This window comes from Lemur catta, chromosome X, assembly GCF_020740605.2.
Source record: "Lemur catta isolate mLemCat1 chromosome X, mLemCat1.pri, whole genome shotgun sequence".
Lineage (NCBI taxonomy): Eukaryota > Metazoa > Chordata > Mammalia > Primates > Lemuridae > Lemur > Lemur catta.
Window position 1 is genome coordinate 54,348,398 of NC_059155.1, and position 14,000 is coordinate 54,362,397.

The window sequence follows — 14,000 nt, forward strand, 5'->3', positions numbered from 1 at the left end:
AAGGGTGGCTAATGAGTTGCTGTTTGTGAAGTATGGGGATTAGTAAAGGAGGGGTGTGGACAGAACTTGGTCATGTGGGTGGGCCATCTACAAACATGTACTCAAGGTATCTAGAAGTTCAGTGTGGAGCCAGAAATGGAATGAGAACGGAGGAAGACTGTGGATGTGGTGCCTCCATTTGTACTTTTGTCCTAGGTCCTACAAATGTTAGAGGTGGGCCTGTTTGAATGAATGAATAACTGAGTAGAGGGTTCAGTGAGCAAGCATCAATGAACACACACACACACACACGCACTCACTCATACTTTTGTATTCCCTTGACCCTTAATCACATAGGAAAGAGTATGGCTTTTTATAAATTTGGAACATTTAAACACTCTGCTCTTGCTTGCTCACCACCATTCCATTTGTAGCAGATCTGAGCTTGTTCTCATGGCTACCTTGTCCTCTCTCACCTCTCCTTTTGCTTTCCTCTCCTCCTCTGCACCCCCACACCCTAGTATGCCTATGCCCTGGCCAACTTCATTCGGTCCCAGGGCATCAGCTCCCTGAAGGTGTGGACCAGCCACATGAAGAGGACCATCCAGACAGCTGAGGCCCTGGGTGTCCCCTATGAACAGTGGAAGGCCCTCAACGAGATCGACGCGGTGAGATGGATGGTGGCGGGGGGCTTGAGTCTGCCCTTATTCCCTGCGTTGCCCCTGCTCCAGTCCCTATGGGGAAGCTAATTAATTCAAAAAAACATTTCTTGACAACCAGCCATGTGCCAGATCCTATTCTGTGCCTTGGGGATCCAGTGAAGGCCAGAAGAGACACAGTCTCTGCCCTCATGGAGCAGTCAGGAAACAGGACCTAACATCTCAGTGTGACAAAAGGTTATGGGAGGGACAGTATAAGGGATTACGGGGGATCAGAAGGTGAGGGTGCTCCTGACCAGACTTGGTGGTGGGGGATTTACAAGGAAAGATTCCTGGAGGAACCTAGAGGTGAGATATGAAGCAGACAAAATTTAGTTCAGGGACAGAGAACAGCTCATGTGAAGGCCCAGAGATGAGAAGAGAGCATGGCATGTTCAGGGAACTGAAGGAAAGAATAGCAAAGAGACTGGGCTGGTGGTAATGAGGTCTGGAGAAAAGGGAGAGGAGGCTGGAAAGGAAGCACGGCCATGAGGTCTTTATAGGCCATGTTGAGGGATTCGGATGCTGCCCTAAAAACAGTGGGAAGCCATTTATTGGGTCTAAGTCAAGGAGGACTGGTCTGAACATGATTCACATTTTTTAATAAAAGTCCACCCCTGGGCATGTGTGGAGACTCAGTGGGAAAAGGGCGAGAATGAGCATATAGATTAGTAAGGAGATGGCTGCATTAGTTTGGCAAGACGTGAGGGCATGTTGGACCACAGTAGTGGCATTAGAGATGAAGAAGAAAGACTTGGGGAATGTTTCAAAGGGAGAATCAACAGGACTTGATAGTGCACTGGCTTTTAAAAGGTGAGGAAGGAGGAGTAAAGGATTCAACCCTGGTGACATGGCAATCTCTCTTCAGGGTCAGGTTTTCCCATGAGCTCTTTGAGAAAGAAGCTGTTTCCTCTCCATTGTCTACCATTGCACCGTAGGTACACTGGCACGGGGCAGCAGCCCACAGGTTATAGTGGTTGGACATCAACATAAAAGCTTCATCACAGGTGTAGATAACTTGTGTGTGGATAGGTTAACTTGCTTGCCTGCTAGATATGCTTCTATAGATTGTGTGTGTGTGTGTGTACATTCATACATATGTACATAAATATAGTACTGAGATACATATAGTTAAAAAAAAGCTATGCAGCATTGTTCTACAGATCACATACATTTGCTATAAAATGCATGCAAACAAATATGTAAACTGTTCATCATAAGAGTTTAGTTGGTGCTTATTTATGGCCCACCTGTGATGTGAACATTTATTGAACATCTACTTGTTTCAGGTTCTGGAGTGGTGCTAGAGACAGAGATTAATCTGATTGGTTCCTATCTTCACTGAGTTTTTAGGATAAATTAGGTAGACAGAGGAATAAACAGAAATACAAAACAGCATGTGTAATTCAGGCTCTGATAGGCAAGACCATGGGTGCATAGAAGTCAGGGCATAGCACCTGACCCAGCCAGAATCAGCCTGGAGGAAGTGATGCCTAGCTGAAGCCTGAGGCTGAGTAGCAGTGAACCAAGTAGAAAGGATCGGGAATGGTATTCCAGGCAGATAGAGCAGCATAAGCAAATAGGACAGTGTGTGTGTGTAAATGCTAAAGTTGTAGCAGTGGAGACAGAGAAGGAGGAAAAAGGAAGAGATTTGAGAGAGACTTAGGAAGTAGAATCTCAGGAATTGGCTCTGGAGGGATGGGTGAGGAAGAAGCAAGAATTTAGAATGATACCTAAGTTTCTGGTTTATTTTCTATGATTAATAATAATTATGCTTAATGCCACTGACTGAGTCTTTAAAATGTGCCATGTACATCCTGCACTAGTATCTTTTACATAAATTATCCCTAATATTCAAAACACTTCTACGAAGTAGTTGTAATTCTCCTCATTTTGTAGATAAGGAAAGTAAAATTCGGAGAGGTTAGGCAGTTTGCCTAAAGTCAATAAGGAGTCAGTGGTTATTTCTACAGGCAACAGGCTCCTGGCATTCCTCAGAATGGAAAGCTGAAGCCAATCTGGAAGGACCTTGTGTACCCAAGTAGGCTGCACTCTCTTTCATGGGCAGTGTCAGTTGGAGAAGTTTGATACTGCAGAACTGTTTGTGGTTTGGGGCGGGGGTTCAGTTCCTCACCCCTGAGGGAAGCCTGGTAGATGGATCCAAAAGACAGCAACCAGAGGCTGCTGCCCTGCCACCCCCCCCAGGATGGTTTAATTAAAATCCACACATTCAGAAGGAAACCTTAGAAACCTAACATCATTTCCCACTGCCACCAGCAGCCACCTCACCTCTGGGGATTTCTCAGTAGATTTGGAATCTCTCCTAAGCTCCGGAGGAACTAATTCTCTGAGTCCTCAATTCCTTCTTTGCTTGAGGAGAGTGTATCTCCCCAAAGCCCACTCTGAAACCGTTAGGAATTTACTAATTGTTCTTCTCTGAAATGTCTATGGATATCTGTTTCTTTACCTGCCACAGGTCCCGAAGTAGAGGTCTGGGCAGGAGGGATGGGAAATGCTATAAAGTGAGAGAGCACTATGGTGTATGTGCACACATGCATGCACTTGCATATGCAGTCACAGACACCCACCGCAAGTATGCTCACACTTGCATACATGCACTTCACAGACACATGGACCCTCTTCTACCAATCACACCTGCAGGTATAAAAATACATAATTAGATGTGTAAGGTACACCCACAGACCTCCTGGGACAGTCATAGAAAAACACCATACACTCAGCCTGAACTCACCTATCCATATACATTCACTCTCACATCCACATAGCTGCACACCCCATGCACACATACACATACACACTCACAGACAACAGGCGCAAACCCAGAGCTGTGTTCACAGAGACCCAGGTGCTCGCTTGCTACTTTTCCACAATCACTGGTCTCAGAACTATAACAAAGGCTGTGTGGATTTCATCTTGTGAATACTTTTGCCCGCAAATACTTTATCTCAACTCAGGGTGTCTGTGAGGAGATGACCTATGAAGAAATCCAGGAACACTATCCTGAAGAATTTGCACTACGAGACCAAGATAAGTATCGCTACCGCTATCCCAAGGGAGAGGTAAGGTTTGGAGAGGTGGCCTAATTTCTAGAACTCCTCCCCAATACCTCCATTCCTACTGCCAGGATTTCACAGTTGTCCAGAAAGCTTTAGAAACAGGGTAAAGCATATTTTGTGGCAGCTGCTATCTTACAAAACACATGATTATCTGACCCTTGGGTTAGATTCTTGGCTATAAGCAACAGACTTTTTAAAAAGCTACGTATTTGCTTCTTTATTCTCTCTGCTTTCAGGAGGGCCCACTTTATCCTAGACTTGTCTCTGGTATCCCCTTACTAAAGACGCTTGAAATAATTCAACATACTCTAATTTCCTGACATTTTGTTGCCAAGTTGCCTAAAGCTCCAGACACTCTGGGCAACTGGGCATCATCCAAAGGGACAATGGCTAATTGTTTAACTGACTTCTTTGCCACCACATGAACCAGACTGTCACTTTCCTATCCCCATATGAGATGAATGCTCATTGTTTTCAATCCAGCCTCCATTTAGCCAGTTCCACATTTTAGAGCAATTATTAGTCATATTCCATTTCTGATACAAATTCCTGGGAACAATTATCAGAAAAGCAGGACGTCTGGCAAGATAAAACAATAGATATTCTGTTCAGTTACATAGCACTTTCATATTTTTATCTTTATCCTTAAAAATGACATTATAGTATCCATCTTAATTTGTCGTTGTTTTCCTTTATGTATTTTGAGGCTATATTATCAGAGGCATATGAATTTAAAGCAATTACGTCTTCTTAGTGAATTGTACACTTTATTATTACATAGTGACCAAACCTCTTTTCTCCTGATAATCCTTTTTGCCCAGAAGTGTATTTTATTTTTATTTTTTTATTTCAGTAGATTTAGGAGTTATAAGTGTTTTCTTGTTTCATGGATGAATTGTGAAATGGTGAAGTCATGGCTTTTAGTGTACCTGTCACAAGAATAGTGTACATTGTACCCGATAGGTAATTTTTGATCCCTCACTCCCCCAACCTCCCCTTTTCTTAATTTCCAGTGTCCATCATACCAAAAGTATATTTTATCTATATTAATATAGCAATACAAGATTGCTTCTGGTGACTGGTTGCCTAGTTCACTTTTATCTATTCATTTATTTCAACTTCCCTGTGTATTTTTGTTTTGTGTCTCTTATAAACAGCTTATAGTTGGATTCTGTTGTTTTTAATCCAAACTGAAAATATATGCCTTTTGAATAGTAAGTTTGGTATATTTGCTTTTATTGTAATTACTGATTTTTTTAGTTTATTTCTATTATCTTGCCTTGAGTTCTCTATGCTTAGTTTATTTTTCATTTTGTTCTTGCCTTCTTAAGGATTGATAGAGTTTTTACATCCATATTTAAGTTATATAATCTGTTTCCATTTATTTAGAAGTTACTCTTAATATTTTTAAAAAGATTTCATCATGATTCTTTTTATTCTTACCAGATATCCCACTAAGGATGTAAGGTCAAATTATTGTATTTTAAAATCATTCATAATGATTATTTGTTATGCGTTGTAATGCAACCAACTTGGCCCTTAACATTTTAATATGTGTAGTTAACAAAATCTAAAATCAATATCTCCACCCTCCTCCTAAACAATAGAACTTTAAAACTCTGGTCACTTTCTGTCCTAATTTACATGTTAATTGTTTTGTGTTTTAGGTCAATCTTGGTCTTAACCCCCAAATAAATTATTACTGTTGTTATTACTGTTATTATTATTGTATACAGTCAATGTTTATTTAGATTTAACCACATTTATGGATTATCTTTTTTCTTTTTTAATTCTTATTTCAGCATATTGTGGGGGTACAAAAGTTTAGGTTACGTATATTGTCCTTGCCTCCTACCCCCCTGAGTCAGAGCTTCAAACGTGTCCATCCCCCAGACAGTGCGCATCGCACTCATTATGTATATATACACCCATCCCCTCCCCCACCCCATCTGCCCGACACCAGATCAATGTTATTCCTAAATGTGCTCTTAGGTGATGATCAGTGAAACCAATTTGATGGTGAGTACATGTGGTGCTTATTTTTACATTCTGATTCTTTTGATCATTCTTGCTCCTTGCATCTCAAGTCTTCCTTCTGAGTTAATTTTCCATCTTCCTTTGGAAGTTTTTTTAGTGAGGGTCTGTTGATAGTAATCTTACCCTTCTTTTTGTCTTACAATGTCTTGGTGGGGGTGGGGGATTCCTCAATCCTAGTGATACTTTGGCTGGGTACAAAACTCTAAGTGGACAATTGTTTTCTCTCAGCATTTTGAAGATATTACCCCCTATTGTCTTCTGGCTTCTACTGTGGCTAAGAAATCTGCTATCAGTCTAGTTTTTTCTTTTCTCTCTAGCTTTTACCTTTAAGGTCTTTGTGTCTTTGTTTCTTTTGAGTTTCACTCTCATATGTCTAGATATTTTTTTTTATTTGTCTTGCTTGGAAGTAGCGGGACTTCCTGAATCTGAGGATTGGGATTCTTCAGCAATTCTGAAAAATTCTCATATATTATATCTTTAAAATTTTTTCTCTCAGATTCTCTCTGTTATTTCCTTCTGGAAATACAATTAGATGTGTTACTCCTGCCTCTATCATTCATGTCTCCTAATTTTTCCTTCTTATTTTCTATTCTTTCTATCTTTTGCTGCATTCTAGGTAATTTTTTCAACTTTATCTTCCAAATCACTATTTCTTAAGTAGTATCTAATATGTGTTTACCCTATCCACTGTGTTTTCAATTTTAATGAATACATTTTTCATTTCTGAAATTTTATTTAGTTCTTTTTCAAATCTACATCATATATTTGATGGCATCTTGTTTCTTCCTTACATTTTTTATTCCACCTTTTATTTCTTTAAAAATTTCAAACATTTATTTTATATTGTACATCCCTTAAGTTTTTAGAGTTCTATTCTTGTTTCTGCTTATTCTTGCTCATGGTAGCTTATTTCCTTGTGTTATATGAGCTTCGGTTTAGCAAGAATTTATCTTTGGGAATCTCATACAGCCTGAGTTGAGAGAATCCAGAGAAAATTTCCATTTTCTTTGTAGTCCTGGGAGCTAACAACTTGAGACCATTTTTTATTAAACTTTCAGCCTAACATTTTCCAAACAACATGGCTAATGTAATTCTGAATCACCAACCTCACTGAGGAAATGCTGGTGGTTATAAATTCTTACAGGAGGATTTTCCTAATTTTTTCCCCAAAGAGCCAGGGAGAGACAGATACATTTTCTTGTTGTTTTCGTTTGCCTGTGAGTGGACTTCTTCTAGTTTACACTTTTATGGAAGACATAAATATTTGCCCTTTGAGGGTCTCAGATTTATGTGACAGTCTCAGTCCCAACTCCCCACCTTGTGTATACCTAAGGCTTTATCTCCTATTTATCTGAGGTTTTTTAAAACTCAAGCCTCTTGGTTACTGTGATCAGCAAATGCCCCCAGGGAAGCTGTGACTTCTACACCAACACTTATCATTCTTTTTTCCAAGGTTTTCTTCATTTAGGAACCCTATATTCATAGAATTTCTCTTGCTTTTTTTTTGAAAGGTCACCAGTGCAATTAAGAAGACATTTTTTTTTCTTGAGACAGAGTCTCACTCTGTTGCCTGGACTAGAGTGCCATGGGGTCAGCCTAGCTCACAGCAACCTCAAACTCCTGGGCTCAAGCAAACCTCCTGCCTCAGCCTCCCAAGTAGCGGGGAATACAGACATGCGCAACCACGCCCGGCTAATTTTTCTATATATATTTTTAGCTGTCCAAATCATTTGTTTCTATTTTTAGTAGAGATGGGGTCTGGCTCTTGCTCAGGCTGGTCTCGAACTCCTGAGCTCAAACCATCCGCCCACCTCAGCCTCCCAGAGTGCTAGGATTACAGGTGTGAGCCACCACACCTGGCCTTAAGAAGACATTTTGTAGTGAGGAGTTTTACTATTGTTATTTAGTCCACTATATTGATTGCCTTCATTTAGCAGATGAGAAATAGAGATCCTAAGAAGGAATGAGTTGCCTAAGGTCATATTGCTGGGTCAACAACTGAACTAGCACCAGAACCAAGTTTTTCTGATTCCTGGTTTAGAGTTCTTCCCCTCTGGCAAATATGCTTCATCTCCCTTTTTACCCAAGTGTCTCTCTCACCTTTAGTCCTATGAGGATCTGGTCCAGCGTCTGGAGCCAGTTATAATGGAGCTAGAACGACAGGAGAATGTACTGGTGATCTGCCACCAGGCTGTCATGCGGTGCCTCCTGGCCTACTTCCTGGATAAAAGTTCAGGTAACACCTTCCTCTCTGTTTCTGACGTGGGGAACTGGACATGATTTGAGATGCTGATACCTGCAATTGGGAGTTTACATCTTAGTGGTTAACAGCAGAGTATCTAGAACAAAGATGCCTGGCTTCAGATTCTTTCTCTGTCACATACTAACTGTACCACCTTTGACAAATTCCTTTACCTCTCTGGCTTCAGTTTCCTCATCTGTAAAATGGGGAGAATAATGGTGAAGTTTAAATAAACAACATGTGTAAAGAGCTTACAACAGTTCATGGCACATTGTACGGGCTATCTAAATATTAGCTGCTATTATTAGTATTATTCTGAGCTAGCATTTTTTTTTTTTTGAGGCAGAGTCCCACTCTGTCACCCTGGCTAGAGTGCCGTGGCGTCAGCCTAGCTCACAGCAACCTCAAACTCCTGGGCTCAAGCAATCCTTCTGCCTCAGCCTCCCAAGTAGCTGGGACCACAGCCATGCGCCACCATGCCCGGCTAATTTTTTCTATATATTTTCAGTTGTCCAACTAATTTCTTTCTATTTTTTAGTAGAGACAGGGTCTCGCTCTTGCTCATGCTGGTTTTGAACTCCTGACCTTGAGCTATCCTCCCACCTCGGCCTCCCAGAGTGCTAGGATTACAGGCATGAGCCACCGTACCCAGCCTCTGAGCTAGCATTTTCAAAGCCAACATTAACGGTCTGCCTCAACCTGAAAAAGCTGAGCCAGTATTTTCCTGAAGCATGCTTCCATCAGGTGATAGTGGGGCCTTTCATGGCTTCATGATCCTGATTATAGGTTTCTGTCTTTGCTGTAGGGATGATTTCCCTAAAGTAGTGATGTTTGTATTTTAAATTGTTTTCTAATGGTAATTTATTTTTTAAAAATATCTTAGCCATTGCTTTTACAGAGTACTTACATACTGACTACATAAGCTGAACTGCAGACTAGAACAGGTGGCCTGGCAATGGACTATGATATCACCTTCAGGTGTGAGAGTCCATTTCCAATGTGGATACTGAAGTGTTGGCATTTCCATGATATTTTGAGGGTGTCTAAGGACAGTACAAAATAATATTTGATGACTACAATGTCCTGCAGTCTTGGATTTTTTCCTACAATTCTAGTTTCAAAAGCACTTGTAATATGGGGTCATCCAGAATCAGAACCCAGGGAACTTGAGAACTTGACATTAGATAAGTCATGTCCTCTGTCTAGTCCTCAATTTCCTCACTGGAAATAGGTGATGGGATGTGTAGCATGGGGGTCCTTACACTGCTAGATTTATGTATGTTCACATCTCTAATTTTCAGGGCAAATTTTTGAGAATGTGAGGCAGGCACTATAACTCCCATTGTCCAGATGAAGAAATAAAGAGAAGTGAGGTGACTTGCCCAAGGTCATAGGGCTCAGAGTGTCAATAGGAGTGGATCCCAGGTGCATGCCAAAGGCCTTCCCCTCTCAGATATGCGTGGAGTGCTTGGGGGACATGGGCACCTCCTGCTTTCTCCACTTCCTACTTGCTTTCACACGCTGGCCACGCCAGCTGCTCACAACTACCTTGGCAGCTGGGCAGGGCAGGGTGGGGTGGGGTACTCACCCCATTGCTCAGGTGAGTGATGTTGGAACAAAGCCCAAAGAGATGATGTGACTGGGAATGTAGACCCATGAGCCTTAGGCCTGGGGTACCCTCAGATTACATCTAGTCCAATCCTGTCCTGTGAGATGAGGACACTGAAGGCCAGAGAAATAAGAGCGTGGGCCAAGGTCACTAGTCGAGGCAGTGGCAGAGCTGGACCAGAGACCTCAGGCAAGGGGCTTCCCTTCTCCAGGTCTGTTTCCTCATGGGTACACTGAGGGGTGCAGAGCCCCAGAGGATCATGGAGGATGCAGTGAGATAGGGCACAAAGCACCCTCGGCCCAGGGCCTGAGGATGACCGAAGACGAGATGAGGAGGAGGAGCAGGATGGATGCCCAGCACCACGCCCAGCCTGATGTCTCAGGGGGCTGGCTGTGGGGGGCAGTGGCAGGCCTCAAAGGCCTCCGAGGAACCTAAGGGTCAGGGAAGCCGCCAGGGGAGGCGAGACTCCTCCATGAAGGGACCTTGCTCAATGAAGGGAGATGGGGAGCAGGTGTACAGGAGGGTGAGGGTGCCCAGCCGGTGGCTGTGGCGCCCCCAGGACGCTGCAAGCCCCTCCATGGCAGGGACACCCGACTGCAGGGCACAGAGCACACATCTTGGCCTCAGAGGGTCCTGGGTTCAAGTCCCTGCTCTGACGCTTCCGGGCCCCAGGACTCGCGGCAAGGGACTTCCCTCTCAGAGCCTCAATTTCCTCATCCACAAAATGGGCCTATTGTCTCCTCCTCTCAGGCTTGCCTGATAAACGGAAACGGAGGCCCTGACAAGGGATTGTACATGAACACTCAGAGCCACTTGATGTACCAGGTCACAACTGCAACCAAGGGACTCCACAGATGCCTGTTGATCTGCAAGTGTAGGAGCAGGGGGAGGGAGCAGGCTGCGCTGGGGAGGAGGCTGTGGGAGCCCTCAGTGCCACAGCAGGGGCTCAGAGGACACTTGCTGACAGGGATCCTGGGACTTTGTGGCGGGGGTCTGCGCAAGGCCTCAGGCTGGGACAGGAGGGAGGCCTGCCTCGGTGTCCCATTGGCCCTGGGAGTGAGGAGGTGGCTGTCTCTGGGAAGGCCGGCCTGACCCTCCCGCGGGACCCAGAGCCTGCCCGCCTTTCCCTCCAGAGCCTGCCCGCCTTTCCCTCGGTGCTCCTTCCTCCCTGGCCCCAGGCAGCCTCCCTGCTGTCCTCTGCCCTGCCCAGCCTGCTCTCAGTGCTGCCCCTGCAGGGTGGGCAAGCAGGGCAGGGTGGGGAGAGCGGGCCCTGGTGAGGCCCAGCTCAGGGTGGGGAGGGGCCGGGGGGAGAGTCCAGCCAGCCCGGACGACTGGGAGGTGGTGCCCTGGCCGGTGCCCTATCTCTGAGGGCTGCTTCCTGCTCCTTTCCAGATGAGCTTCCCTATCTCAAGTGCCCTCTGCACACAGTGCTCAAACTCACGCCTGTGGCTCATGGTGAGTATCCCCAAGCTGATCCAAGGAAAGGCATATGGGGCTATGAGCCTGCCCCCAGTGCCTGCCATTTGCCCAGCAGAGTCCTAGGGGAGGTTTCCTGAGTGAGTAGATGGATGTCCTGGTGGAGGTGGGACTGGTGGTAGTCAGATAACAGGGAAAGGATAGGATGGCCTCTAAATCCAGGGCCTGGCTCCAACTTTCTCTGTCTCTGACAGAGTACCAAGCACACAACACTGAGCTATAGAAGGGGGACTCCATAAAGGGGACCAGAGGAAAATTGTAGGTTGGAGCCATATTAGAGAAAGAGCTCAGTACTCTCTCTGGGCGTTGGTTAGCTACAAAAGGTTCATGAACAGGGAAGGGACTGAATCAAATCTATTGTGGGATGTGAACAGGACAGAATGGCCTACTGAAGCCTGGAGTAAGGTGCAATCCACAGGGATGGAGCTAAGGGAGCTCCCACAGGCATTGGGCCTCCTCTGCCAGCCCCAGGCCCCAGTGATGCACCCTCCTCGTTCTTCAGGTCCCTTAGAACTCCATTGTGACCTTTCACACCCCTGGTGTTCCCTGTAACCACACTGTCCTCTAAATAAACTTTGCTGAGAATGATTGTCCAAGGCATGGCCCCAGGACTCTTCCACATCCTCAGCACCTAACACGGCTTGGAGGATCAGCAGAGATCCATCCATATTACAAAAATCTCGCAGACCACAAGAGCTGGCAGAGGCCACAGATCTCTCATCTCCATCCCCATTTACCAATGGGCAACTGAAGCTCAGAGAACTAAGCCTGTTGGGAGCAGAGCAGGAAGGACGCCTGTAGGCTGGCTGCCTCTCAGGCCTGGTGTCTTCCTCACGCAACACACAGCTGTTTAAATCCCCTCCCTATGGGGCAGTCCTGATCTATGCACAGTATGAAGCTGGGGATGTGGGTGCTCATGGTGGGTGGGGGGTGGGGACAAAACCTCAGGGAAGACCTGTGCTTACCTTGGGGGCTTATGGACAGATGGGTTGTTCTTTTCTGAGGCTGCAAAGTGGAGCCCATCTACCTGAATGTGGAGGCCGTGAACACACACCGAGAGAAGCCTGAGGTAGGTGGGGGACTCCATGGCCCAGGCTGGTTGTGGACACAGCACATGGCGAGAGCCCCCTCCACCTCAGAAAGGCTGCCCCAACCCCACAGAACCTGGGTGTTTTGCACCAACAGGTGGAATAACCAGCCTCCAGAAATACAGGATCCACAGCCTAGACCTGAGGCACCATGGAGACACAGGGCAAAGGCCTCAGGCTGAGATTCCCCCAGGCGGGCCTGAAAAGAGGGTCGGGATCCAGGCCTGGCTGAGAGAGGAGCCGGGCAGCAAGGACAGGAGGCAGGGGAGGGGCTGGGGCCCTACTCTGCTATCTTCTTCCTATTAATCTTGGGCTCTCTTCGCAGAATGTGGATGTCACCCGGGACCCTCAGGAAGCCTTGGACACCGTCCCTGCTCATTACTGAGCTTTTTACAAGAAGTCAAACTGCCTGTGTCCTCATTGCCTTCTACATTTAGGAACTGCCATCCTTGCTCTTCTCCCTACCCTAAGAAGACTCTGGCCTTGGTCTCACTGGGAGAGCCCTGCTACCAGTGAAAAAGCCCTCAGAAGCTCTAAAACAAGTCTCAATTCCTGGCCACAACCAAGGAACTGTCTAGCTCTGGATGAAGTTGTTTCTTTATTAATTCATATTCTCTCATCAATAAAGACTTCTCTTACTAGCTACAGGAGGATGGTGAGAGGTCATAGTGAGGTTTCTTCCAGTGCTCTCAAGATCCTGATCCTGATCCTGACCCAGCTCTGGTGCTGTGGGGGTGTGGAATGGGTGAAGACTTCCTGGAGGGAAGAGTTCTAGGGTAGCACCTCCAAAGATAGAGAAGGAAATAGGTCCTTCTGAGTACCTGTGGGCCTTGTTCCTTGGTGGGCAAGGTGGCTGGGGACATGACACCTTCATGCTTACAACTGGAGAATAAGCTGGCACTTGGGTCAAGTGCTCTTCTCTTCTCCAACTCTTGCTGCCATCCTGATTTCACTGTCCATGTGAATGACCCAACCAACACCCTGGCCTCCCGGTCCCCTGACCCCCTCAACTCCAATGATCATCTTCTCCCCTTCAGCTACCCACTCTATGAACCTTGACATTTATCTCCCCACTCTGACTTCTTCAATGCAAGCATCCCACTGTCTGATCACTGCCCACCCCCACCCAAGTCCTTACAATTCTGTGTCATCCACAGGATCCCTAGCAGCATGCCTGCATACAATAGGCATACGTGTAGTATTTTATGAACAAACAATATTTGTTGTTGTACTGCATCGAGAGCATAGTCCTTTGATTGCTCCATTGTCTCCCAACCCATCCTCAGTGTTCTTCCATCCCTAATCAGCTTGGATCCTCTTCAGCCACTCTCCATCTGCCTACTGTGGGCCAGGTACCAGCAACCCAGTGTTAGAGACAGACTCATATACTCACTGCTTTTGTTCCCTTGTCTTTCCATCACAAACACCCAGCAAGACCCAAATCCTGCATAATCCACATCCCTTTTTTTTGTTGAGATCGACTACAGGGTTGCTGATCACTGCTTGAAGCAGATCTATATTTATCTTCTTCCATAACCACCCTTAAATCCTCTTCAAAGTCAGGGTCACCTTCTATTATCTGGCACCCTAACCCATCCCACTTTCTCAGGAACAGGCTACTTCAGTCAATTCCTGATTCTTTCATGTCTATTTCCTGTCCCTCCTTATTGCCTTTTGCCCCACAGACTATGTAATATGCTCAAGTCTTTCTCTCCTATCCTAAGAAATTCCTCCCTTGTTCCTGTGTCCTCCCCTCATTACCTCCCCCTCTATCCCTCCATTCTTACACAAATG

At 45.5% G+C, this 14,000-nt stretch overlaps 1 protein-coding gene across 8 annotated transcripts in view; it reads left to right on the forward strand.

Moving 5' to 3' along the window:
• The window catches only part of PFKFB1 (6-phosphofructo-2-kinase/fructose-2,6-biphosphatase 1), a 58,963-nt gene extending 46,110 nt beyond the window's left edge, over window positions 1-12,853 (forward strand). For 3 of the 8 annotated variants that reach the window (XM_045538445.1, XM_045538442.1, XM_045538441.1), the window contains exons 9-14: window positions 501-647; window positions 3,653-3,757; window positions 5,747-5,773; window positions 7,898-8,027; window positions 11,035-11,097; window positions 12,532-12,853. In XM_045538445.1, coding sequence (XP_045394401.1) covers window positions 501-647; window positions 3,653-3,757; window positions 5,747-5,773; window positions 7,898-8,027; window positions 11,035-11,097; window positions 12,532-12,722 — 663 coding nt within the window. In that variant the 3' untranslated portion in view covers window positions 12,723-12,853. Of the gene's footprint in view, window positions 1-500; window positions 648-3,652; window positions 3,758-5,746; window positions 5,774-7,897; window positions 8,028-10,392; window positions 10,517-11,034; window positions 11,098-12,102; window positions 12,188-12,531 lie in introns of those variants that run through there. The other 5 variants (XR_006731703.1, XM_045538447.1, XM_045538444.1 and 2 more) reach the window with 5 other exon arrangements.
• Window positions 12,854-14,000: the final 1,147 nt, after the last annotated feature.